This window comes from Osmerus eperlanus, chromosome 18 (genome assembly GCF_963692335.1).
Source record: "Osmerus eperlanus chromosome 18, fOsmEpe2.1, whole genome shotgun sequence".
Taxonomy (NCBI): domain Eukaryota; kingdom Metazoa; phylum Chordata; class Actinopteri; order Osmeriformes; family Osmeridae; genus Osmerus; species Osmerus eperlanus.
In genome coordinates, this window is record NC_085035.1 from 5,470,584 (window position 1) to 5,497,671 (window position 27,088).

The 27,088-nt window shown below is 45.0% G+C and overlaps 1 protein-coding gene across 1 annotated transcript in view; it reads left to right on the forward strand.

Annotated features, from left to right (window-relative positions):
* The first annotated feature begins 250 nt into the window (after nt 1–250).
* dcc (DCC netrin 1 receptor) overlaps nt 251–27,088 on the forward strand; it is a 132,568-nt gene continuing 105,730 nt past the window's right edge. The window contains exon 1 of the mRNA XM_062484829.1: nt 251–624. Within this exon, the coding sequence (XP_062340813.1) occupies nt 537–624 (88 nt within the window). The 5' untranslated portion in view covers nt 251–536. The remainder of the gene's footprint in view (nt 625–27,088) is intronic.

Consider the following 27,088-nt stretch of genomic DNA (forward strand, 5'->3'; position numbering starts at 1 on the left):
GATGAATATTCAACGATCTCAATTTAGTAGGCATTTACTGTAGCTACAGTTCTCAATGTGGCCAGAGGTGGCAGGCAATATCAGTTATTCCACACAGCCCTGCGAATCCAGGAGTTTGCGGTTTGATTTAATAGGACCAATTGTTCAATCCGTTCCGTTGGAGTTTCTACCGGTCTTTAGCTCAAACCGCTTTAGATCAATGAATTCGCGTAGAATACCCAACTCCATGCTCACAGTGAGGCGCTGGACAGCTCCCGGTACCAGTGAGGCTGCATGCCCCCTCTCAAGTCATTCTGGGGATTCTAACCAAATTTCTTGGAACACCAAAAAGAGATGGAGGAGTGACGATTAGAGTTGTGGCTTCATTTCACTTGGAAAGTATCACAGAGTCTGCATTTTGTTCCTATTGCATTCAGTTTTTGGAAATCGGTTCCATTTGTTCGGCGCTCATGAATTGATCAGTGCGTGGTGTGTTGGACAAGTATTTTTTTTCTAATTGTGGACTGTCGCTTAAAATAACAGTGTGAAGCGCAATCATGGATGGTCCAATTGGATGTATTTGGCTGAAAAGACTATCTGTACTTGCTTGGTTGTGCTTTATTGCGGGAGATGCAACATCATATGGTAAGTCTGGAAATACTAAATTTAAGCTCGACCGTGTTGGTTTATTGCAATGCATGCTCATATAATAATGATATTGGATCAAATGCGAGGGTGACAGGGCTTTAAGAGTCCACTGATGAGGGGTCGTCTGGGTAGTAAAGTAGCTCCATAAATGCAGACATGTTACCCAAATTGTCTTACACATTAGGCTACTTAAGATGTGCTTTCTTATTCTTTCACGGAGTCTGGCCATCTACCGAGGATCATTTTTGGCAGAGATGTACCATAGTTCTGTTTTTGCAATCCATTACACACACAAACACACACACGCACACACACCCACACAAAAGACACGCACACACACACACACACACACACACACACACACACACACACACACACACACACACACACACACACACACACACACACACACACACACACAGACGCACAATCTCTCCTCATTAGACATTTGTTTTAGTCATTTTTTTAGTCATTTGACCTTTGAAATAATTGTCAGGTTGACTAGGCTACACAGGAGGCTACACATTGTATGCGTGGGAAGGGGTCACCTTGTTGAAGTAAATGTATTCAAAAAAATATTTACACTGTTTAATCAAGATAGTACACACACCCACCCACACAGAAAAACACAGTTAGACACACAGAAAATTGTGTGTATCCGTGTGTAGGTGAACGAAAGACACTATAGGTTTAGTGGACAGGTGGTGTGGGCTAGTCCTTTGCTTCAAACTATGAAGTAAATGTCCTAATGTTGAAACATTTGATGTTTGAGGTCTGTATCATTTGTACATTTGACATCTAGTTGAAGTGCTACTTTTTTGGACTGCACTCGAAGTGCTCCTTTCCACCCCTTGCTTCTCAGCTTGTTAGTGATGGGTCGTTCGCGAACGATCCGGCTCTAAGAGCCGGCTCTTGAAGGTGAACGTCGGGAGCTGGCTCGCATATCTGAAGAGCCGACTCTATTTTTAATAGATTAATACAGCCTATAAAAACTAAATGATTATGAAATAAGGAATTTTAATTGTATTTAAAATAATTGACTAATTCAAAGAACAACAAAAAAATACTTGTAGGCTTAAAGGCGCACACGATCATCCTCACATTCTGTTCCTGTCAATCCTGCATGAGGGAGGGCCGAGCCAACTCACACACAGTCAGAGAGTAGTCAAAACTCGGAGGAGAGCCATGACAAATCAATGCATTTTTAAAGATATGTGGTTACGGTCGAGTATGATTTCATTTAATAATTTAATTCAAATAGTTTTCACATCCATCATAGTCAAATTCATAGTTAAAACATGTATTTTTTAAAGAGCCGTTCGGGAGCCAAAAGAGCCGGCTCTTTTTGGTGAGCTGAGCCATACGAGCCGGCTCACGAAAAAGAGCCGGAATGCCCATCACTACAGCTTGTCTGTGTGATTCGCCCTCCAAAACGGCTGGTACACAGTTTATGTCAGGGTTCTACCACTAGAGGTGCACTGCCACTGGAAATCCTAAGCGCAGTCTCTTCACTGTGAACAGCACTGACTTGTAGTGACTCACTTGGCACATTGTGAGATCTTTGAGATAGTTAGAACCTCTCAGGGGGCTGTGTTTAATATGCTGCTCACAGCCAACCAATCAGGTTGGTCCAGCATGGTATCAATCCTTTGAATTGAATTTGCTTCATGAACGACCATTGAACACACGCCTTGCCCATTTGTATGGAATAAATCATCTTATTGGTTCTAAAATGCATTGTATAAAATCACACTTCCCTCCATGCACTTGCTTTGGACTACAGCACGCTAAGCATCGTTTGTCATCAGGATTCAGGAACTTGTTTTTATGCATTTCTTGTTTCTTCTGCACTGCCAGTCAGTCACCTGTATGATTATAACCATGTTCATAAACTAAGCTTAAACACCGTCATTGGAAACACATTAATGACAACTGAAATCATAACAATCAGATAGGCCATATGTCCATACATGGGGACTTTATTTGAATCTCACTGTAGTTAAGAGAAAATACTCCCGTTGAGTATGATCCAAAGATGATGTAGTGTAAGCTGGACTGGACTTTCAGATGGCATATATGCGTTATTTGAGTTTTAACCTCTTAATCTCCTTCACCTCCACCCATGCTGCACCTGGTGGTAGAGCAGTGTAAACAAAATATCAGACGGGCCAGGTTTATGGTTAGACTCAGACTCAGGTTTAGAGTTAGACCAGACTCAGGGTTTGTCATGAATCCCCTCACCCACCCCCCAACATATGCAACTGTCCTGCACGATCATTCCTGATGTTTTACAATGTCTGAGAGAGATTATCCGCCACTTGTTTGAACATGAGCAGATGTGCAGTCAGATGTTTGTCGCAACATAGATTACCTTATTTTTTTACCAGAGAGGAATGTCACAAATGTGTCCCCATTAAGACTTCAGAGAACTCTGCTATATAAGATTCCAAGATTCCCATTCTATTGTTTATTTGTCTGTCCTGATGATAGGTATGGTAATACAAAATGCCGGGAATTTTTAAAGCTTTGAATATCATTTTCAAATTCCAGATAACAATAAGCATTCAGCTACAGCATGTGTGTTGTTTTCATTATGGATTACATTTGTACTGGTCCACACCACTGCACAAAACAATCAATGTGGCCACAACAGGCATAGTCGACTCCCAATAGCTGTGTGAACCGATGCCTTCACTATTCTGATGCTTGGTATGCTATGAGAGAGGGATCGTGAGTTAGTGTTGCCATGCTAATGCACTTTTGTAGTCTGGGCCTATCTGATGTGGCATAAAAAAAACAAACATGTTTTTCGCAGCTTTGTTAAATGCTGACACCCGTGTCATATTGACTCTGTAATCCAGGCCCGTAGCTTCAGCATTTTAATGAGTGTCTCTCCCGCGTGCGTTCATCAATGGAGCAGCTCAGCTCGCGCACTGTGTTTTTCTACGTTGGGAGGGCCCACCTGTTCTGTGCTCTGCGTGCTACTCCGTATTTAATGAAATATTTAAACAATGTTTTGTTAAAGCAAACCCTTTCAATGGTTTAGATTTTGAGCTGACTGCTGATTTCTTTTCCGTTTGGCGTACATCCCAACTGAACCACGTTGCTGGGCTGCTAGTTAGTGCATTATATTACTTATACTGTATTTTTGGACAGCAACATTCACAAATTATCTATACTATATTTACATCCAGGGCAAATTCTCCCTTCTGACTGTGTTTCCTAAGATGTTACTGATTATGGTACCAGTGTACCACTGGTATTGTCAGCTTTCATAGAATGTCACAGCTGCTCTTAACAATATTGAAAATATTCTACACATGGTAAACTGGGTGTAGTGAAATAGAGTATTGTTACTCACAATCACATATTCAGCTCTCTCAATGTTATTAAGTGCACACGTAGAGCCTCTTGTGTGTCTTACGATGTTTGGTGCATTGTATTTCTTTATGTTTGGGGCGTTGGAGAGGGCTCAGTGATCAAGTCATTTCAGACTTGTCTACCTACTGAGAGCCAGCTAACAGGCCTAACAAATGAACGTGTGATAGCACTAACCTCTGAAGTCAATAACAAGCCCATATCAATGTACTCTCCTTAATTAACAGTGGCTCTGGCTATCGCGATTCATGTTTGAACATGTTTCTGTCTCCAATCCTCCTGCAGAACAAACCCTGCTATTTCCCCCATAATACATCAAGAATGCATGTTTATAAGCCCCATATGGTATTGGCCTGTAAACAAGGTCTGCTTTAATTTTCCTACACAGTGAGCAGTTTGACCCAAATTAAATCCCACATTAACATGCAAACACCATTCGCGTACTGTACATGTAAACCATTTGATTTGCTTTAAGACATTCTCTGCGAGGTCTGGGAGCATTAGATCTTCGGAAATGTGGTGGTCGAACAGAAGTGGTGCATGGGGGGGGGGGGGGGGGGGATGTGCTTGGTGCATCACTAATCTTTATAAGTGGCTATAAATTTCATAGACACTTTACTGAAGTATGAAGCACAACAAGAGGCTCTGGGGCAGTGCTTTTTGGAGAACATCCATTATGCTGCCTACAGTTAATGCTTTCTTTCAGTCATGTACCCTTTCACTGCTGTTGTTGAAGGGGTGGTATGCTACAAAGGGAACATCAGAAGCCAAGCCAATGCTTTACCTTCTCATGTTGACCATTATGCGTGATAATTACACTTAGTGACATACATCTGACCACACCAGAAAACTCTGTGACTCATTGTAAACACGTTGCTCGGATTAAATCAAACTTGTGAATAGTTGTTTGTTTTTCCAGAAAGCCGGATGCTCTGCCTTGAGAGCGAGCGTGTTTTTTTCTCTTTCTGTTAATGCAGCTAACGTTGTTTGACAGTTGTCATGGTGCGCTTGAGGGTTCGAACGCACATCTGAGTGGCACTTGTAAACAACATTAGTGTTGTTGGCATCATGGCTACAGGCCGTGATGTCCTGACTGAGATTCAATTAGAGGCAGTCTTTTATACTGGACGGAAGTAAACAGACTAACCCAACATGACGTTGGAAGTTTTGCGCACTTGTGGAAAATACTCTTAGGATAGGAGTTTGCTTTTTTGGCCCACTTAGGGATATTATACTTCATGAAACTGACCAGCCCCAACTCTTTCTCTTTTAGATAGACTATTGTTGTTCTTAACAATGATTTTACACATATGGTAATGCATGCGTTTGCAAGATATGGCTAGATAACAAGTGAAGATTCCGTGTTTAGATTTACTGTGAAGATGCAGCATGCATAATCAAGCAAACACAATCTTTATTATTTTCTACACACGCTTAGAATATGTTTTGCCCAAGGGGCATGCATAGTAGTTGTTGTCATGAAATAACAAAGAAAGCTTGAAGCTTAACTCTAAAATCCATGTTAAACAAGCCCTTATGGGTTTAAATTGTTGACATTGTGCCTTTAATATGTTTTTCGAGATGCCGTTTGTCATTGAAAACTCTTTGTGCTAAGGAATTGTGTCTATGCTGCTTGTCACAAGGGATGAGGCCTACTTCAGTTCTCAGTTTTCAGTTTCTCAGACTTTGCATGACTGAGACGGCAGAGACTGTTTTGGGGGAGATGCTATGTTTGTAATGTTTGCTCAATAGAGAGAGAAGGAGGGTTGTTCAATCCCAGGATTCTTCTGTGAAATAACTGACATCAATTTATAAAGTCTATCATAACAAACTCAGCAAGCTCTACTGACAGCCATCTGTTTGCAACTTGATTTGTTAAAAGAGCAACATCTGCTTCTGAGGCTGAGTTCCTCAAATGAAGAAAATACATTTTTATATCCGCTTGTATTGTACAGTTAACTCCTACAGGTCTTGTAATTTATTTTTGTCATGTGTCGCTATTAGAAGGACGGTTGAGAGATTTGCTATGAAGCTTTTATGGCCTGTCGGTAATGTAATGCTTCTGGCCATGGAAATTATACAGCGTCATTGATTTCATCAGGGGGAAGCTAGACACTGGGCACCAGAAAGCGTCTTGGCTGTTCAGACAGCCTATGGCTAGATTTTTGTAATTAATGAGCGATGAACACAGTGGCATTAAGCACACTAACCCTCAGCAAAGCTGAAGGTGGTGTAAAATGATCGAGGGGGAAGTCAGGCAGTTTGGAAGAGGACAGGCAGGCAAGGGCATGGCAGATCTCAATTAGCATGCTACAGTAGGCTCTGGCCAGCAACACCACCCATTAAATGCCTTTTTGTCGAGCCACATTTACATCCACCCTCCAAAACTACGTCACCAAATGGGGGGGGGGGGGGGGGGAGTGGTAGGGACACACAGCTTGACATGAAAAGACTAGTTAATGGAGAATGAATGTTCTTTTTCATTTCACTGTAAAAATGTCAGAGACTCGTCCACTGCCTTCCCTCAGGGCGTGTCTCGGCACCCAAGACGGAGAGAGGGAGATATTTCTTCTGCGATACACATCTGTGGTAACCGTGTCGAGCGCGAGCATGAGAGGGGGAAACACTGAAGTGCGAGACTCCATCTCTCTCCCTGGCTGAGACACCATCCATCCACAGAGTCACAGCAGCTGCCAGGAGGAAGTGATTGAAACAAACACATGGCTTTCCTCCAGGACATCACCTCGTGAATGTCGGGCCAATATCTCTGTCTCAGACACCGGCATGTGTTTGATTTTCCGCTCAACACAAACACCCCCATGCACACACACACACGCGCGCGCGCGCACACAGCATTACGAGTCCATGTAAGATAGACAGTCGATGAGCATTCGAATGCTTCACTGCTCCACTCTTATCTCTCCTCTCGGCTCTTTTATTTAGGCCTGGTAGGCTTCATAGACCACGTCCTATCATCTTCATCTCTTTCGTTCACTTCCATCCTTCCGTTTCTCACCAGGTATTGTACTCCTGTCACAGAGAACCAACCGGACTGAACACAGCTGTCGGCTCTTTGCCTCCTCCTTCTAGCACACCCCACTGGCCATCAATAGGGATCTGACACACGATACTGGGGGGTTTGGGTCTGAGAGAAAACAGGTTAGAGGCAGTATGGGCTGCAGGAGGTGAGAGATGCATTTTGTTTTGCACATCGTTCCCACCGAGTTCTATTTTACGGATCCCGTTAACCCGTTACGGAGTAGCGTCGCACATATGTGATCGTTCGAAAGCAGGCCCCACAGCGTAGCGTTGCACGTGTGATTCTGAACATTCCAACCGACTATTTTCCGATAGACAAAAACGATTTGCCAAACGCTATAGTATGGTTTCAACATTTACAATTAGGAGGCTAACAAGTAACACTAGCAGGTAGTAGCATTGCTACGAGTATTATGCTAGGTTGCTAGGTAACGAAAGCTAACTAAAGCTAGCTAGCTTCCGTTTTGGAAAAATAACTCACTCACTTCACTGGAAGCGTCGGAAATATTTAGAACTCACGCATTTAAAGGTTAAGTGTTGGCTTGGTTTTTGGACTGCGTTGGCTCTGATCCAACGGAAAAGATGGACAACGTCAGATGAGCCAAATAGGCCAAGTTTGTCTCTTGGTGCAGGAAATGGGATTGGGTTACTGTTATTGTGACTCAGTGGCTGAAAGGGATTGACTTCTGGCCGCCTTGGCAGGCACGGTTGCCCACCCTAAGATCCCTTGGCATTTGACTGCCTGAACCCATGCCAAAAAGCTTATCACCCTAATGCCTCCTGGCTGGGGGGGGGGGGGGGGCACGCTTTGGCTCTTGATATCAGGACTGGATGATTGGCAGTCAAGGAGGGAAATCTAATCTCAGCCCTTGTGGACAGACACCATGGTTGAGCTGTTGCGAGTGTAAGTTCTGTGTCCCCCTCTTATCTAGAACTACGCTGCAGATGTACAGTTTGAATCATTTTCTGTGTTTCCTGAAGATGTTACTGATACAGGTTTTTCGGGGTATTTACCCACCTGCTCAGATGTACTGATTTACTGTAGGCGTGCGGTGAATTCTGCCAGCTCTGGGCCGGCCTGCTTCGAAACCTTTTGTGATCGGCTTTTTGCACTGGTGAGACCCAGAAGGACCGCATTAGCAGAGCGAAGAGAGAGGGGGAAAGGTAGAGGGACAGACAGAGGTAGCGAGGAGAGCAGAGCAAAGGAGAGGAGTGGGGGATTGAATACCAAACAGACCCGGCGCATGTGGCACGGCGCAAATAAAGAGAGAGCGTCGAGCCGACGACACGAAACGGTGAAAAGGCCCTGTGTTCAAAGGGTCAGCTCTCATTTCCATGACAATCCCCACTCACTGCCCCATCTGTCCAAGTCTGAGTGGCCGAGAAGCAGAAAGGGCGGGGGATGTATGTGCTGATGGGTGTCTGTTTCCCTGATGCTCACATAGCTGCTGTCGCTCCATGATTGCGTCCCTGGGCGAGTTCCGGGCGGTGTGTGTTTGTGTGCCCGAGTGTGTTTTCCATGTGTGTGTCAGGGCCATGGGTGCTCCCTCCATCAGTGTCACGAGAGTTCTCTTCATTAAGTGAAATGCAAATCCCCCCCCCCACCCCCACCCCCCAGCAAATGATTAACAATAGAGTTCATCCTTGAGGTTAATTTGACAGAGGCTGGAACCTCATGCAGTCAAATGTTGTCGTGAGCACACAGCGGAGAAAGAGCAAGGAAGAATTGCAGACCCGCCGTTGAACCCTTGTTGACATTCGTGGTGTCGGTTGCTGGATACTAAAATGAACAAATTGCTGTCTCGAAAAGGCCTGGGATGCACGACCCCATTCCCTTTCCCTCCCTCTCTAATGCAATTTTCACATCCAAAGAGTAGGCCTTCCTTACCGCTCTGAACTTATCATGTTGGCCGATTGCACTCATTCATAGCATTTAAGGCAGACCCCGCAACATAGGCAAGAAGGATGTAATTCCATCATCTCTACCAGTTCATCCTCCTCAGAATATGCAAACAGTTCATTACCTAGGCCTCACGGTAAAGATTTCACAGTACAGCACTATAATTGAAAATGATGACACTGTGAGCTTGTCTGAAACGAAGTGAAGCGTGGGAATTTGTTTGACCTATTATGCAGCGCACACACAATGCATGTGGATTTGTAAAGCGGTATGTATTCAGTCTGTCTCTGTCAGTGGTATCGCGCTCGCCAGGCCTTTAGGGATCTCAAAAATGTCTGCCCATTTCCTCTCAATATGGCGGTTGCCAGTTATACGGCAAATCTCGACATATTCCAACGTTTCGAATATTTGTGAAGCCAAATATTTGTGAAAGCAGGTGTGTGATCTAAATCGTAGTATTTATTCAGCCTTTGATTGTTTGGTTAACCTTGCCCTGGTAATAATTCTGAAGTCTCAGGTTTATTGCAGAGGACGAAGACTCCAGCTGTATTGGAAACCTGCTTCCAGAACTGTCATTCATTACCCATCCCACACAGACAGACCTCATGTGGACACAAAAGAAGACAAACTGTGAGCCTTTGATTTCTGAATGGCCCTTTTATCCAGGATTGAGACGTGGGGAATGCTAGTCTGCTTGGCCGAGGCAGTGTCAGGTTGTTAAAGATGAAAGGCTTCTTGGTAATGCGGGTGTATTAGTCTGGTGTTAGCCTAGCCATGCGTTCTTTTCTTTTGTTGGTTCTCTTCGGGGCTGACGTCACAAGGCTCACATCTTGATGTTCCTGCGCAGCCCATTGACTTTGTAGCAACTCCTTCATTAAGCCAGCGACATTCCGGGTCATACCCTTCCAACCACAATTAACAGTCCTCCTAGACAGGGAGACATGTACAAGAACCTCAACCTTACTCACTTTATTTTTTATCTTGCCGTCAAGTAATTTCACACGTATTGGAAGGGACTTTATTCATCGTACATTTTTGTTCTGGCAAAAAATGTGTAATCTCCGTCCGTTCTAATCTTTCCATTTGACAACTCAATCTCTGACGACACCCTATTGTTCGCTTATGAAATGTCCTTAGGGCTGCTCTCAGCAGATAGTGTCAAACTAATGAAGTTATTAAGCCTTCCTGCCAATCAGTTCATTTGAGACATTGTTCTCTCCTGGTTCCCGGCCCCTACGTTGTGTTTCCTTTGCCTGCAGGCAGGGGTTGGTGGTGGGCATGAGGGGCAGATGGGTAATGAGGGGGCAGGGGTTGGTGGTGGGGTGACTGGGGGTCAGTGGTCGGTGGTGGGTGATGGGGGAGGCAGGACCAGGCCTGCCGGGAACCCTCTGCGGGCATCTCCAGGGGCAACGTAGCCACCAGAATTGCTCTCTAGGGGCATGGAGGAGAAGGTGGCAGCTGGGGAGGAGACATCTGCCCACGGGTTCGATTTCAAGCGCCACTCCCCTTCTCTTTGTATTATGTGGATGGGCTTTGCGTGTCCTCCCCAGCCTTGCTTCGGTCCACCGAGAGCGGGCTGTCGGTGGGCACGAGCCAGGCTCCCTCGTGGACGTGTCGGAGGAGAACAGTCGGGGTATCATGAGGCGATGGCTCACATGCTCACGATGCCACTTCATCCCCGAGGCTTAGGGAGGGTGTGTGTGTGTGTGTGTGTGGTGGGGGGCAGGTGGGGGGACACACACAAAGCCCACAGACACCCCCCCTCTGGGGAGGGGACTTCATCTGCCAAGGGGGACATCTGCAGCACGATGGAGAAGTCTCTCCTGCTATCCAGAGGAGGTCCCGGTAACTCATTACATTTTTGGGACATTTTCCTTTGTGCGCCAACACGGCCCTTCAACAGGAGAAAGGAAGAAGGACAAAAGAAGGCTTTTAATCAGGGCCAGACCCGGCCCCTCCATTGATTATCTTTGTTTCCACTGCTGCTCTCTATTTAGATGCTATAAGGGCCACTAAAATGTCGCGACAAGGACCTCTCTAGATTTCCAGTGATGAATATGTCATCTCTCGCCTTTTTGTTTTGATAAGCTTTCTCTCTCCGCATCCACTTATGCCATGATGGCACATGCATGCCCTGAACAGAGTCACCTCAGAGTTATTCAGGCAGTTGCATCAGCTTAGGGAATCTGTGCACACTGTAATGGATAATTAAAAACACACTGGGAAAAGAATTTCCCTGGTACGAGCCTAAGGTTGTGAGAACGTTCAATTCTCTGATTTAATTATTTGGTTGTTACACTTTACTGGGAAATCCAATCCACGCCATCGCAAAAGAGAGAGCAACTTGTTACCGGGACAAAAGAGGAGTTTGTGATTGGGGAAAAGAGCTTGGATGAGCTGAGAAAAGAACTGGACAAAGAGGTCTGCAGAGGGTTGTGTGCAGACCGGGGAGTGTGAGGGTATTTAGTTGATCCTTCGTCCACAAGGCAGTATTAATCTGCTCTCTCCCTGCTCTCCTGATCCATTTCGGTGACAAATTAAAGAGAAACTCGGTTCAGAGCCTGCCGGTGCTTCCCTCTGTTCAATCAGCAGAGCCTTTGCCGGGGGGGAGGTACTGACCTCTCTTTTGTGCATCCAATTCTTCCTCTCCATCCATTTCCTCCTGGCCTTGAAAATTCATTTCAGGGGCCTTAACCTCCACAATGCCCTAATGAATGGAGGCCGTGTCTGAGCCTGGGCAGCTTATAGGGTCAAATCTTCTGGTGATTTCTGAGGCGAGAAACAGCTTGACACACAAGTGGCCTGTGGACTGGACAGCACAGCAGTCCATAGGCCAGCTCTAACTCCCAATCATTTGTCAGGGATAAGCTGTGGACCAAACAGGCTACGCTATCAGAGGAAAGTCCTTCATATGAGGTTCAGAATCCTTGATCCATGGTTCTGGGATCAAACTCATCACCTTCCCCTTGGCCTGCTGAAAGAAATCCTCTTTTAAAGACCTACAGTTGGGCACTAAGTACAATTTAATAAAAGAAAACTGTGCACTTCTTAGAAAAAAGCCAATGGGAGATTTTGAGCAAAATGTTGTTGTCTGTGCCTGGTTTAGTACTGTGCTGTTTATTCTCTCTCTCTCTCTCTCTCTCTCTCTCTCTCTCTCTCTCTCTCTCTCTCTCTCTCTCTCTCTCTCTCTCTCTCTCTCTCTCTCTCTCTCTCTCTCTCTGTCCCTTACGGTCTCACACGCGCCAGATTTGGACTAATGTGTGCGTCGTGGCCCTGGTGGCAGCTCATGTGCTGCGGGGCAGGCCAACAGTCCGCGGTAGCCGGGACCGGAGGCGAGGAGAGAGCGGGGGAGAAGTGAAGAGAGGAGACCGACTCAGGCTCGCTTGTGGCCTGACTTTGGCACAATTAAAAGCAGCCCCTCTATTCCCCGGGCGAAAGCCAGGCAGGCCAGTGTAGTAGCAGGCCAGCTTACTCAAGTGACTCAAGTCTCAATCTCAGAGCGAGTTGCCAGAGGGGACAGTCTCCCCGGGAAGCTGGCTCGGGCTCCGCCTCGGGGCTCGTGAGAGAGGGACACAGATCCACGGCGACATCCACACTAGATTCCAGCCTCTCCTCTCTGTGGTCCTGCAGCGCCGTCAACTCTGCGTTGTCGAGTCGTGAATCGAGTCTCGCACTGTCTCTACTGTACCATGGTTCTGTTCTGAGCACCACACAGGTTCTCCACACTCCCAAGGCAGACATGATATCATATCAGTTGACCTGACTTCAGAGCCATCGCCGAATACATGCTTTGTGCTCATGATAACCAGAAGGATTCTTTGAAAAAAAACGTTTTGAATGCTCACAGGAATATCGGGAGTATATGATGAATAGCCAGCGATGGTATTGCGTATGCTCTTCCATGAGAACCTGGATCATTCCCGTCGTCCAGAATTCATTCACACTTCCTTGAATCATTCACACTGTGTACTCATTTGTGTACAAGCTGTAATGGTGTGGGTCCTTTGAAGGATGCTTTTTTCGAGTCTAAGTGTGATGCATATATTGCGTGGTGTGTTTATCATTTATTTTGCATCTGGAGGAGGGGGTTATAATTTGGTTGGATCCTGTATCATTTATTTAACTTATAGGAACCATGATGACAAGGTTCTTGTATTGATGAATTGACTATGGAATGTAATATGTCTCCTAACAACAGTTCATAAAGCAACGCTGAGTAAGTGGAGATCTGTAGGGAGAAACATTATTTAGAGCCAAACCGAATTGAATTACGCACAGAGATTTGGAGACTGAACAAGAAAATCTATACTTGACCTCCCAATTACCGGAAGAAGAAAGAAATGTTGTCACATGCAAGCATTGCCGGGCGTGAATTGGTCAACCAAGTACATGCTACATGAAAACAGATCCCTGTGGTGTTTTAAAAGAAGGTAGGGAGACTTTCTGCGTCACTCGTTCGTGACCGCCTTGAGAATGTTTTAATTTGTATTCCTTCCGATGCTTGTTTTTGCACCATATCTATTTTAAGCGTGGTATCTCAGAGATGTTCGTGCTTTTATCCTCAGCAGTCGTTGACACTTCCTGGTGATAGCAGTGAGGTAAGCACTTTTCCTCCTCCTTAAGGCGCAACTCTCCTCGTTTCTCCAAAATATGACACGACCAGCATCCAGACATTGGCCACTCATCATCATTTGTACCTGGGGCGGTGCCGGTGGCAGACGAATGCCCGCGTGTTTGCGCGCGCGGCTGCGTGCGTACGCGCGTGCGAGCGAGTGCACTTCATGTATGTACATGGAAGTGCTCTGTGTGATTATGTGTGTACTTTCCCAGGATGTGTGCCTACGGAGCTGTGTGCCCTTTGGCTATGCACTGATTTGCACAATTAGAAAAAAAGAACTCTTCATCCTAGCTAAATCTGTTGATTTGAAAGTGAATCACCGGCAATCAGCTAATGCATGGATCATTATTTGGGTCGTTCGTTGGTGTGTTTGTGTGTGTGTTGGGTACTGAAGAAAGTGGGTAAACATTGGGACACTGAGCTCATCTGTAAACAAAAGTGACAAGAGGCGTCGGCTTAATTTTCTAAACCGTGCCACTTCACAAGGAAATAAGGATAAATGACCATTAGCCCAGATAGCATTAATCCAAGGTGCTGAATGATAAATGAAGACGCTCTCACATTGATTGGTTTCAGTTCCCCAGTATCTGAGAAAAAGAAAGTGGGGGGCCGGTCTGTAGGATCTGAGGGGACGCTAATTTGCATATTTCAACACTCACAGGGTGAAAGCAATCTGTTCCTCAAGGGGGTCATTCATTCATTTTTTTTTTCCCCATTTGGACTTCGTGGAGAGACCTTAAATGGAAGATGAACATGATTTTGTTTTTCTCAAGTAAAAACTAGGAGACTTATGTACTCAGTATGCCTTTCATAGGGTGTATTTAACACTCATAATTGTGTATTTAATCCAAGGATATAATTAGAAGGCAGTCATGTTATGTCATTGTACTAAATTCAATTAAAACACTTTAAATGGAAGACCCTTAAATGGAGCAGGGCTAATTTTGCTGAGGGAAAAAAATGAAGGCTTTGATGGATTTACTACATAGCATGATTGTACTGGCAAACAAAAGTAGATAAGAAAAAGAAGGCTAGGAATGTTTAGTAAGATGTTTGTCATCGAGAAGAGAGTGTTTGATAGGTCAGACCCTCGATGTGACATGAATATTGAATTTCTGGGGCTGACACAGCCTTAGCAGTTAATGGACAAGTGCCTATCTGATGGTGGGGGGGGGGGGGGGGGGGAGGGAGCGAAGCTGAACAAAGTGGAATTGAGATGCAGTCGTGTCCTGCCTTTGGGGCGTCCTACCCTCTTTAACATGCACGGGCAGATTGTGATCAACTCGGCTCTCCCAAGACCTTACAAATAACAGGCTGCGCATGTAATAATAATAATAAATCAATTTTCTCCGTGAGGCGTCCTTTCTCTCGCACTCAGAGTGCCGCGTACGTTCCTTACCTGCGCGGCGTGTGCACAGGTACTCAAGCCGTTTAACAGCTGGGCTCCCGGCTCCTCTCTACCCCTCAGTCAGCCAGAGGTTACCGGCCTCGCTGATTCGCAGGCACCAGCCAAACCCGCCGACGCCATCCAGCCATGTATCCGGCATGCACGATGCACATGCACGATTTAAGTGGCCTGGAGATTAAACCGTTCCTGAACCGGATGTTGGATTAGGACTTTATGTGTTTATAGTGTGTACATGCAAAATACGTAACAACCATCTGTGGTTATGGGCTTATTGTCTTTGGTTTCCTCCCCTCAAACACCGGTTCCGAGCGGTCTGAGCAGCACAGAGCAATCCGGCCCTTGCAATCCAGTGAAGCACCACTAGAGCTCTGCTGTAACAGCCGGGCCCAGATAAGAGGGGAGACCGAGGATGAGGCTGAGCAACGATCGGCGGCTGCTCGCTGCTCTAATTGGTATGCAGTTGCACAGTCTCCTCTGCCGGCACTTACACACACCTCTTTTCTCGACACTCGCGCCCGCTCGGAATCTCAGCTCGAGTCTGAAAAGTATTTAATGCACGCCAATTGGACGCCCCGAGCGAAACCGTTATACCGTTTGCTGGGGCGTTTAGGTTGGGATGTGTGGAGCTGGAGGGTCACCAGAGGCTTTAGGCGGGGTGGGGTTGGGGGGGGTGGAGGGGGTGGAACTCCTTAAGGTGTCGCACACATCAATGACTGTGTCATTCACGAGGACGAATGCCCCTCGAAGTGATCAGCATCCAGTGACAGAGATAATAGCGCGGTCGGAACATCGGCCCCTCCCTGCCGGCGTCCGATTGGTATGCAGTCGCAGGCCAGTGGGTGGCATTCACACCCTGCTAGCCTCAGCCTGCAGCAGCTCTGAGCCTGACATGTGTTAAGAAGGTGGAATGGAGTTGAGCAGCCCCGCGTTTTCAATAAATCCAGCCTGCATACCAATCTGCCTTCGGTAGGGAGCGGGCGGGCCACTCGTCATTGACTTCACAGCCCTGCAGGCTTTTCGACAAACAGTGGCCGGCTGTCGGCTGCCTCGCCCTCACCCCCCGCCCTCACCCCCGCTCCGACACAGCCGGCCGCAGTATATATCCAGAACAGCCGGACACTGATGTACCGGTATTTGTTTTGGATTGGGCCGAAGGGGTGTCATCAGTCTCATGGCCCAATCGCTGTGATGGAGTGGCCGGGGCTAAGGTGGTGACGGCCTACACGTCCTGTCCTGTCCTTGTTTGACGGAGGCCTGCTGCAGTGATATCGAGTGGAACTATTGAAGACACTTTGCCCCCTAGAGGGGTATAGTGGTGTGTGCAGCACGGAAACCGAAGGGAGAAAAAAACAAGACTGCATTGTGTTTTGTTTTTCTTCTGTGAGAAACCTGCATCCAAGTTAAGTTTTACATCTAGCAGACGCTCTTATCCAGAGCAACTTACAGTAAGTACAGGGACGTTCCCCCTGAGGCAAGTAGGGTGAAGTGCCTTGCCCAAGGACACAACGTTGTGTGGCACGGCCAGGAGTCGACCCGGCAGCCTTCTGATTACTAGCCCGATTCCCCAACCGCTCAGCCATTTGACCCCCTTGACAGTTTTTCTCGATTGGTTCCACACATTTTCTGAATGCATACCTCATACTCTCAGAACTCTACACACAAATCAAAAAAACACACACACAATGGGCAAAACCCCTCACTTCTCCTGCAAAATTAAACTTAACATTCAAAACGATGTTATTTAATCTCAAAATGGTATTTTGTTGTCAAATGACAAACACAAACCATCATATGAATAGACATTTATAAGAACCATTTGAACACTGATGTGCTCAATGTAAAACACTATGATGAATGGAAAACACTTCTTCTTCATTCATCATAGTGAGTTAGGCCTTTTTTTGTTCAGTGTTACATTTACTACAGACAGTACATACATAAGTGTGTTATAAAATATTTGAGAATATTGTTTTTATACTCAGAACACAGAAATACACGGTAACAAATATATTTTACATATATGTACACAGTGTACATCCCAACCAACACAAAGTTGCACATACAGCGGTTTACATACAAAACAACAGAATAATTTACTGTATAGTGTATACAGTAACATTATTATTATTTTTCTTTGTATTTGCCGTAATGTTATGGCATTATTTTCTAGGACCATGTTCATGATTTCAGTTTCCTGTTCAGGAGACAGAAGACGTTCCCGACCACCTTGTGTTGGTAATCTTTCAGTTCTGCCAAATTTATAGTAAAATACTGTAAATACTGTGTAGGAATACAAAGTAGGAATACATTTTCCAAATACTTGAAACATACTTTATTTTTACAGTCCTACAGAACAGTCCACAGGCAATACTTTACTACTGTACTCATTGAGTACTGTATTGATATGCAGTAGGCCTACTGCAATTTTGTAGTGAGAGTAGATTTCTTACCTGTTCTCATTTCGGAAAGTCCCGATGATGGATGCTACAGTGTACCTGCTCAAATTTGGCTGTACTCTTTGCCCAGCCTCCCTCATTGTTAGACCATGGTTGACTACATGGTCAACCAAAGCGGCTCGGATCTCATCAGAGATTATGGTCCTTGGCCTTCCTCATCCTCGTCCTCCCTGTCCTCCTCCTCTTACTCTCACTCCTCTGCCTCTGTTTCCAATGTTGGCATCCATTGCTCAAAAACAGAAAAGGTCACCTGTTGCCCTTTTATTCTAAAGCTCTGATTGCTAATTGTAAAACTGTGTGTCAGGTGTTTGTCCATGCGATGAGTCAGTGTGCGTATTTGAATGGCAGTGTGTTCTTTGTGAAAACAAAAGATTTTCTTCATGAAAATTGTGCCAAATGCAGAGAATTGTGTGTAGTGTTTTGAAAAAAGTGTGTGTTAGAACTGCAATTTGAGTGTAAAGCAGGAATTGTGCTTGTAGTTTAGCACAATTGGTTCATGGGGTTGGTGCATGAGTTACATGTTGTGGTCATTGTGTCTCAAGTACCAGTATTTGTGTGTAAACAATTGAGAAAAACTGTAATATTCAGTGAGCATATCAACTTGTTTCTTGACTGCAAGCCGATATGACATATGGTAGACGGTGGCAATTAAGTCGGCTCGAAAACAAAGAAATCTCACGTCTCAAGTCGTTTGACATCAAGACATTTCCGACGTTTGTCTCAGGCGAAACCTGTTTGAAGCTCTTATCAGTTGGCCTGGTCTGGCATCATTACTGTAGGGTAAGCTAGGACGGTATGTACAACGTGCACTCTCATCCTCATTCTAAGCACAGCTGGATTCTGTCTGTTTGATTCCAGGCAGACATTTCTGATCTCCTGTGACACTTTGGGATCAGGTTGTTTGATCTGGTCTTCTGATGTCTGTAGAACACTACGCCAGCATGGTGGAAGTCCAGAAGGGCACAATCCATTCAACCAACAAACCCCTCCTTCATGCTGAAATGAATACAAATGCGGTCTAATTACACTCCGTAGTCCCTTCTTGTGCAGCATCTTAATAATTTACGACTCTGGAAAGGATAAAACATATCGTTTCCATTTCTGTTATTCCTCAGATGTTAATCGGATCTTCTGAATAGAAGGGCCTAATTTCCAAATAAAATCGTCTCACGGCTGGCAACATCAAAATGTGTGCAGTAACTCTCTGAGTGTGACTAAACGTTGACAGCACAGAGTTCTTCATAATAACGCCCTTCTTCCTTAGCGTAACGTTGCTGAACGGCTCCGCAGACACCGAAGAGCATTCGCCGCTGATCAACTGTACAGTGGATTCTATCGTCACGGAGACGCACATGAGCTGGGGGGGGGGGGGTTCACCCTCACAGACGGGGCTAGCTTAACCCCATGCTGGCGACGGCTCGACTGTGTGTTTTTTGCTTTTGTGTACATTCTCAGTAAATCCATCTGCAGCTTAGGGCACTACAAAGACCTTCTAGAAGAAGCGAACGTGCACACCTCAGTCAGACACCGGTCCGCCCCGAGCCCAAAGAGATGACTGTCTACTTTGATTCACGTTTGGAGGAAGAACTGCAAACATAAACACATAAAGCACACTGCATCACCCCCGATGACCAAAGATGCAGGGGCGTTACAACTGGTTGGTTCTACTTTTACGGAATGGTGCATTTGTACTGGGTTAACTGGGGTTCTAATCTGTATTAAAAGTGTGTCCTGTGACTCTTTGACCCGATGACTGGGTCGAGCACAAAAACTCCTGTTCAGCATCCACTGCACCTCGTGGAAGGCACCCCGGCCTTACAGACAGACACTTTGCGGATCCCAGTGCTGAAGCACTTCTCATTACATGTTAATTATAGTCACTGGACGCAGTGCTGATTGGATGAAAAGGAGCATGCTCGGGCAAGCGTGCAGACAGACAGACAGGGTGACGGACAGACAGGCAGGCAGGTAAACAGACAGACAGAAACGCAGGCAGGAAGCCAGGCAGGCAGGCTGAGAGACATACATGTCAGACAGAGACAGGGAGTAGCATCCATCTGTCAGCAGTCCAGTGCTCAACACTTAATGATGAAGTGAAAATTACAAAGTGATTAGTGTTAGATTTCATCTGAAAGTCTTAAAGCACATTATTATTAGCGGCTCATGTCTGTCAATCAGAACAGAAGACCAGCTTGCAACGTCAGACTTCTGCCTTGAGTAAATATATCCTTTTTATGATGTTCCATGATTAGTCATGTCTCGAGATTTGAATGGTCTCAAGACATTTGTGGGACAGTTCCTTTTTCAGACACCACAAAATCAAGCAATGGATCCCGAATGGATTTGTAATGAGATTTTAAAAGCGTTTAATGAGTCAATACCCAAATGACTACACAAGTAGAAAAAATAGTTTTTTTTTTGTATCTACAGGGGAAGAGTTACTCTCTCTCTCATGTCACATGACTTTGATCAGATGTGGCCGAAGTCGTTTAGTTCTGTGTGCGTCATGTGAGGCCCGTTTCCATCCAGCTCCTGCTCGTCGCCACCAGGCTGGGTGTCTCTGCCCTGAGACTGGGCTCTGCGACACGGCTGCGGGGTCGTATTGAGATGCAGGCTCCACTCGGCTCTCCCTCTGGCTCGTTCCCCTCTTAGCATTTCGCTGGGAACTGGAATGATGATTGAATATCCCAGATTGTGGAAGCGGGGCTGCCGGCTGGAAGTGGTGCTCTCCGAGGTGTGAAGGTCAATGTTCGGTGGCTGGCGGAAAGGCAGCTCGCTGGCGGAAAGGCAGCTCGCTGCCGTCAACGGGCTTTCCCTCGGCACTGCAGGTGATCCTACAGCACGGTTCTCTGTGGACGAGTCAGTGAGCCAGGGGATTCTCACTGTGCGGTCTGTTTAGCATGACTTGTAAACAGGCAGGGGTAGGAACCGAGCACGGTATAGATTGACGCACTGTACTATTACTTGGGTGTTGTAGTCCCAGCAGCTGCAACAGTACTGTGTACAGAGATTCAACAGGGGTAGGCAAAGGTGTTGTGTCTAAACCTATTATTTTTCAGCTGGTTGGACAGGCTTTTAGATGCTAGCAGCAGTGAAATGGAAAGGTCCTGTGTTGCAAGTATTGAGATGTATTGTGGCTTATGTCCTTGTGGAACGTATGTTCATCATGTCAGGAACATCCTATCGTAGTCGTCATGGAGAATACAATTAGAGTTTCAAGAGCGTAAAATGCTCATCTAAATCTGGGGATGGTTTTCTTGAATTATTGTCCACATTTACCATAACCTGAAACTTCTGAATTATGCATGTGTATGTTAATGCAGGCACCAGATTATAATTTTTGTTATAATTAACAAGCATATTGCTGTATTAAATGTCATCTCAAGGAGAAATTAGTTAAATGTATATATCTGTACATTGAAATACTAAACACTTCTGCTTGTAGGCAAACAGAAAACTGGGCTTCCTGTTTCCATGGAAACACAAAGGGGTTTGCCCACCCCATTGGAATGAGTATTTTAGGGTAATCCTGTTATATGTGGTCAAAAGTTACATTATTTTTAGCGTCCTTTCATGATCTGTTGATTGCATGCAACACGCATTGTTTATATTTGGGGTTTGCGTTTTCTTCCTGGGAATTTGCCAGCATCTGTTTTTCCTGTGGGCGTCCCTACACAGATGTTGTCAATGTCACACTGTTTACACAAAGTCTTCATTAGTCACCAAAAAAACGTATCAAATATATCATTGATATTTTTTTGAGGCTTTGGGAGAAATACCTTTGTTGGAAAGCTTTCCTAAATGAAGATAAATTTCTAATTCCAAGTAATATAAACACTGTAGTCAATGCTTTAACTACAACTCAACCATCTGTACATCACCTAAACCTCTCGTACTGTTAAGATAAATTTGCATTCGGAAGTACCCTTCAGAGTTTAGCTTATTGAGATTCTTAGCCATGCCTTTCTAGAGGTGGGGGAGCTAAGATTGTGCCGGGTGCCACAGCTACCACTAATGGAATTTAAAATGGAAGTGGTTTATTGCTACTGCATAGCATTGAAGAAACCTATTTTTTATGCCAGCCATGCACAAATAGGATTCTTCACTTGCGACTGTGTTAGCCAATTGATCTAATCAATGGTATTTGCAGCGATGGCCCTGCTGAACCTATTAAACCATCTTGCTGATGGTGAACGCCCCCCCCCCTCCCCCCCTCCTCTCCCGACCGTCAACCTCCATTGTGAGTGTAGACATGGGAGGCAGAGGAACACTGGGATAGACCCTAGAAGGAGCTCTCCAGAATGATGACGCAAGGCCCTCTTACAGAGGAGTCCGGCAAAGGAATTATTGCACACATCCACAAGGAAAGGAGGGGCGGATGGCAATCAATAATCAATCAGACCTGGCCTCACAGACCTCGTCAATCACAGCCGGGGTGGGGCCCTGGTGGAGGACTGGGACAGGGAGACGACCTCATGACTCGGAGGCTGAATGCCGTGTACCAGAAGTATCATTTCTGCTATATGTGGTGGCCTTCGATGTGAAGTAATTGTCTGAAATAAGCGACCATATCGTTCGAAATCAACGATATTGTGTGAGCTTGGTTGAAGTTGTCTTGGGAGGCAATGCCCTTAAATGGGCATCTGGAAGTTGTGAATCACCTCCGCTACAGAAGAGTTCCGTGGAAGAGAAGAAAAGGGATTCTGTATTCTAATATTCCCTAGCTAAATTGAGCCAGTATTACCATGATGTAGTGACGTAGCGCCACCACGCAGCAGGGAATTTATTATCTATTATTTATTATCAATGCTACAATAATTGTTCTGGCCATTAACCTGCATTAATCAATTTATGCACAGAACAAGGTAAAGAAAGACATCCCGTATTCACTGCAACATCAATATGTACACTGACCCTCAGAAGTCTTTATCAGTCCTTTCAGTTCAAGTTGTCAATTCAGTCTCAGGTCGCCAGAAGCATTGTATTTGGTTGGACATTTGTTACATGAGCTTCCATGGTGTTTTTGAGTGCATGTGTTGAGGGGGAGGGAGCCTTCGTTTGTTCAATGAACCCTCCTGCGTTGCCTTTGCTGCCTTGCAGTGGGAGATTCAGACACATTAGCACACAATACCCCAATGGGCTTCAAGCTAGCCACTGTAGGAATACAAATGCACTGGTCTGCCGCTTGTGGCAACACCTTTTTTTTGTTGTTTTTACTGCGCAACCCTGTCACGTAAAGCACGCCTTGAAAGCCGGTCGTCACTCATGTTCAGGGGCGTGAAAAGTTGAGACAAACTGTATTTATCAAGAGCGGGTAGTTTACTTAGTTTGAGCCTAATTCAGGCATGTGTCACTGCTCATTAACACAGAAGAGGAATTACCTAGATACACAGGCATAATGACTTCCGTTTCCTGCTCCAACCATCAAGAGGATTCACTGCACTGCTACAATTTAAAAGACATACAGTATAATGAAACTGTACCTCCATATAGCTGCTATGTGAAAAAAGTGCCCTAATAAAATAATGCCTCCTCTTTTGCGAAATTACACAGCATTGTGTCTTGTGTGCAATCACTGTCTGTCCATTTCTCTTCTAGCCTGTGAACCTTCCCTGTAATTATATGAGTTCTAGTAATCAAAAAGGTTGATACAAATACCAGTTGTAAGAGCTTATTGCTTCATGACTAAACTGCACTATGTCTTGGACATTATTTAATCTTGCTGATTGATATAACACATGACATGCTAGATGAGAGGTTGTTAGCGGTCTACTTCCTGGGAAAATGGAAATCTGTGTATAGGGAGATGGAGAGAAGGCAAGAAAGATGGAGAGAACAAGAGAGGGCAGTGAACAGGACAGAAGGAGAGCGCAAAACAAAAAAGGGAGAAAAAAAAACACTTCCTGGAATGCTCGTCTCAAGGTCACGGGATTCGATCCACCACGGTAGGTGTCCCATCTTGAGTCCAGGCCTGTGGTGCTGGCATAGAGCAGAGCCACCTGCTCACTAGGGAAGGCTGCTGATTTTTGCACCAGAGTTGCCAAGAGGACTGACCACCACCACTTTCCTTCAAGTGCAGCCAAATCTCAGATTCCCCCCCCCCCCCCCCCAAAAAAAAACAAAAAAAAAAAAAAAACTAACAAACAACCTTTCACCATACGGCTAACGGCCGTGGAAAATGTGCCCCGCCGGCCATTCCAGCCCGCCTTTGTCTTCCCTCCTCCGACAGACATGTCTCTGGGCTGTGATCCGAGACCGTGCGTAGACAGATCTGGCAGTCGTCGACACACATGTTTCAGTATATATGTCTCCACATCATGCTTGTTGTGCTGTCCTGTATTCCACTGGTGTTCTGATATCATCTGACCACTCTGCTGGACACAGCTGAGGCCCTTAGCCTGATACCTAGATATCTCAATGATGATGTTATAGACCCAAAGCACAATTTACCATATTACAGTAATCAGTATAACACAACCAAAAAATTGACAAAACAGTTAGGATGTGAAAAGTCTAAATAGTTGACGGCGCGGTCGATTTTTCAGAGTGTTATTGACTATCCACACAAGTACAATTTTTTGCCTTATCTTAGCAAGCATCACGTCTCCAACATTTGGGCTTAGACTTCACCGTCTCACTGTATTGTCTCTCCTTGTCTAAAGACAGGGAGTTCTTCTCGGTTCTCCTCAAGCCAGGAATGCTATTCCAGTTGGCCTTGCAGCAGCAAAATAAAAGATTACCCTCCAGACACACCATTATTTTCTATGATGGCAGTCATACATCAAGTCTGCACTTACTTGTGTTGGACGACGATGGAACAGGGAAACAGAGCAGGGCTTTCTTCAAATCTGAACCACCCTCTGTGAAATTAAGAACTGCTACACTAGACATGGAACTTAGCTTGGGGGTTGGAAAAGGTTGAAACAGAAAGTGTATTCGGCAGATAAATACTTGTTTATGTAAATATCAATAGCAATCTGGTTCATGTGATTTGTGGGGATTTTTCCCATGAAAAGGCTGTGAAATGCTGCACAGTGTTCGATGATGGTGTTGACAAATAGAAAGCCTGTACGTTCCTTTCTTTGAAAACAATGGGACGGAAGGAGAATTGTTTCTCATTCAGATTTGAACCTTTCCATATTGTGAATGCCCCCAAACTGTTGAAGGAATCGGCGACAAGTGAAAATCAACACCTTCCCACTCTCCCCTGTGTCCATCGGAACACTCTAGAATACACCTGTTTGCGTTCCTGTCCAGACTTTCTTTAAACAGTGAGATACCGTGTCATTGTTCGTTGTTGTTAGACCTACAGTTGGAGAGAGAGAAGGATAAAGGAAGATGTGTGTTGATCACGGATGAGTTCTTTAACAGCTAAAGGAGAGGTCTCGTCAGAGCCCGGTTGATTGGATCATTATAAATTACAACTCTTTGGCTAGATGATTTTTCAGACGAGTGTGCTTTAAATACATTGAGTGGCAGTCAATGGCTTATGATGTTTGGATCCTTCCGGCATTTCTATAAATAGAAAAGTATAAAGAACTGCGCTGTGTGAGAAGTGTTCAATCACAAGACTGGTGGACTGGTTAAAATAAAAAGATTTATTAGACCATCATTCTTTTATTGGTCATCCTTACTGTTTTTCGAGATCTAGACAAACCCTCTGCATTACCGACACCAGATATATTCTATTGGCGCTACCATCACAAAACAAACTACATGTTTTTTACAAGTTTCTGCTTTTCAGCACTTAGATTGTAGGCCATCCCCATGATAACTCTTTGAAGTAATTGAAAACAAGCAGCCCAAGGCACAGACAGTTTTGCTGTCGAAGGATCTTGTTATGCCGTGTCTGTTGTAGATGCAGCACATTTTGTTGTATTGATTAGTGACAATGTTCTTTAAAAATCCAATTCATCTTAAACGTATCAGTACTTTAAAACATACCTCAAAGCCTCAAAAAGAAGTTGTCTTTGAACTTAACCTGCAACTCTATTGTACCCAACCGGAATGGTTTGCTACACAATGAAATATAATAGAATGTATTTATTTAGTTTATCACAATGACTCGTATTGAGAGACTTGTTGCTCTTGTTGGTTAGTTGTAACGGTTTCAAATTCTTGTACTCGCTGTGAAATATTTTACTGTTGATTGTTTTTCTACAGGTACACTCTTGCACTCTTGTGGGGAGTTTCATGTTGTTCAATTGTAACTTGTTTAACTGCATGATCTTATGGTTCTTCCCTTTGGCACTTATTTGGTTTTCCACAATGTATGCTTCATGTTTTGGCTGCTCGCAATGTTTGGGGCTATCTCGTTGTTATGATCAGTGATCTATGCTCTTTTGTAAAGCTCTCTCTTGGAAGTCGCTTTGGATAAACCGTCTGCTAAATGCATAAATGTAAATGTAATGTATTTAGCGAGAAAACAAAACTTTAAAGGGTGTATGGACAATTAGGTCTGATCTTGCTTTGATTGCTTTTACAGTATTCTGAACTGTGGCTTTGGTTTCTGTCCTTCAGAAACCTGGTATAGCAGGCAGCCCAGCCGCAGTAACTAAGTACGTTTTTAGGGAGGTGTCATTCACGTCGGCAGAAAGGGCGTAGGTTTGCATAGGGTCGATAGGGACTAGTCACGACCAAGTTTGGGAAAGACACAATTGTCCCCACCAATATTTAGGGGGCAGGCAGGCAGGCAGTGTCCCTACCAAAGCTGAGACCAAACCTACGCCCTTGGTCGGCAGATTCTGCTCAGGCTTGGCGTTGAGTTGGCTGACCACAGGTCCCAGCTAGCATTGTTAACAGTCTGCACCTTGCTTCTTAGACGTCAGTCCTCTGACAGCTCCCCATAAGGCAGATCACTCAAAGTTAACCCTCCCACCACCTTGCTAGTTCACGCAAATACAGAACTGACACCAATTACCTGGCTCAAACCCACCTCCCTTCACGACCTCCACAGACCCACTTAAACCTCTGGCTTTTGATCTGAGCCTTTGTTATTTCGGTCTTTCGTAAGGGAGCCATGTCACATGTCTGAACAGTGTCTCACGTCAAATCCAGTCTTGAAGGTGATGCCATCATCTAGAGCTACGACCGTGTCAGAGAGGAACACTTCTTTCTTTATTAGGGTGACTGGGAAAACGTCGCAATTTGAGAATCCGTGAACACAATGGGATACATTTTTGACACTGTGTGACACTTGAAGACTGGTGACAGGATTCTGTAGACATGATCTTACATGGAGTAATAAATGTAGTCTAGTGAAACCAAACAGGTGGTCGCTCCTCAGGTTGCTACTAGACATATCGAACCACAGTTGGAGTTGAGTTTGAGGGAAAACCTCTTGGGAAATGGCGATATCCATATTGTGTGCCTATTAGTATGGTTTCAGAATTGAAACTCCACTGCAATCCTTTTCTTTGCACACGGCAGGATCAATATTTTATTTTTGTATTGTTGTACAAAAGAATAAGGAGAGAATCATGATACAGATGAACATCTATAATTACATAACTGCATTCTTAGATGTTTGCGACTCCATGTGACAGCTAGCAGATGGGAAGTCAGATCTCCACTAAACTGCACTTGACACTCTCTGGTGAATAAGGCACACTATAGGTTTAAAGCCAGGTCTTAAAGCCAGTTCTCATCACGCTCTAAGAACA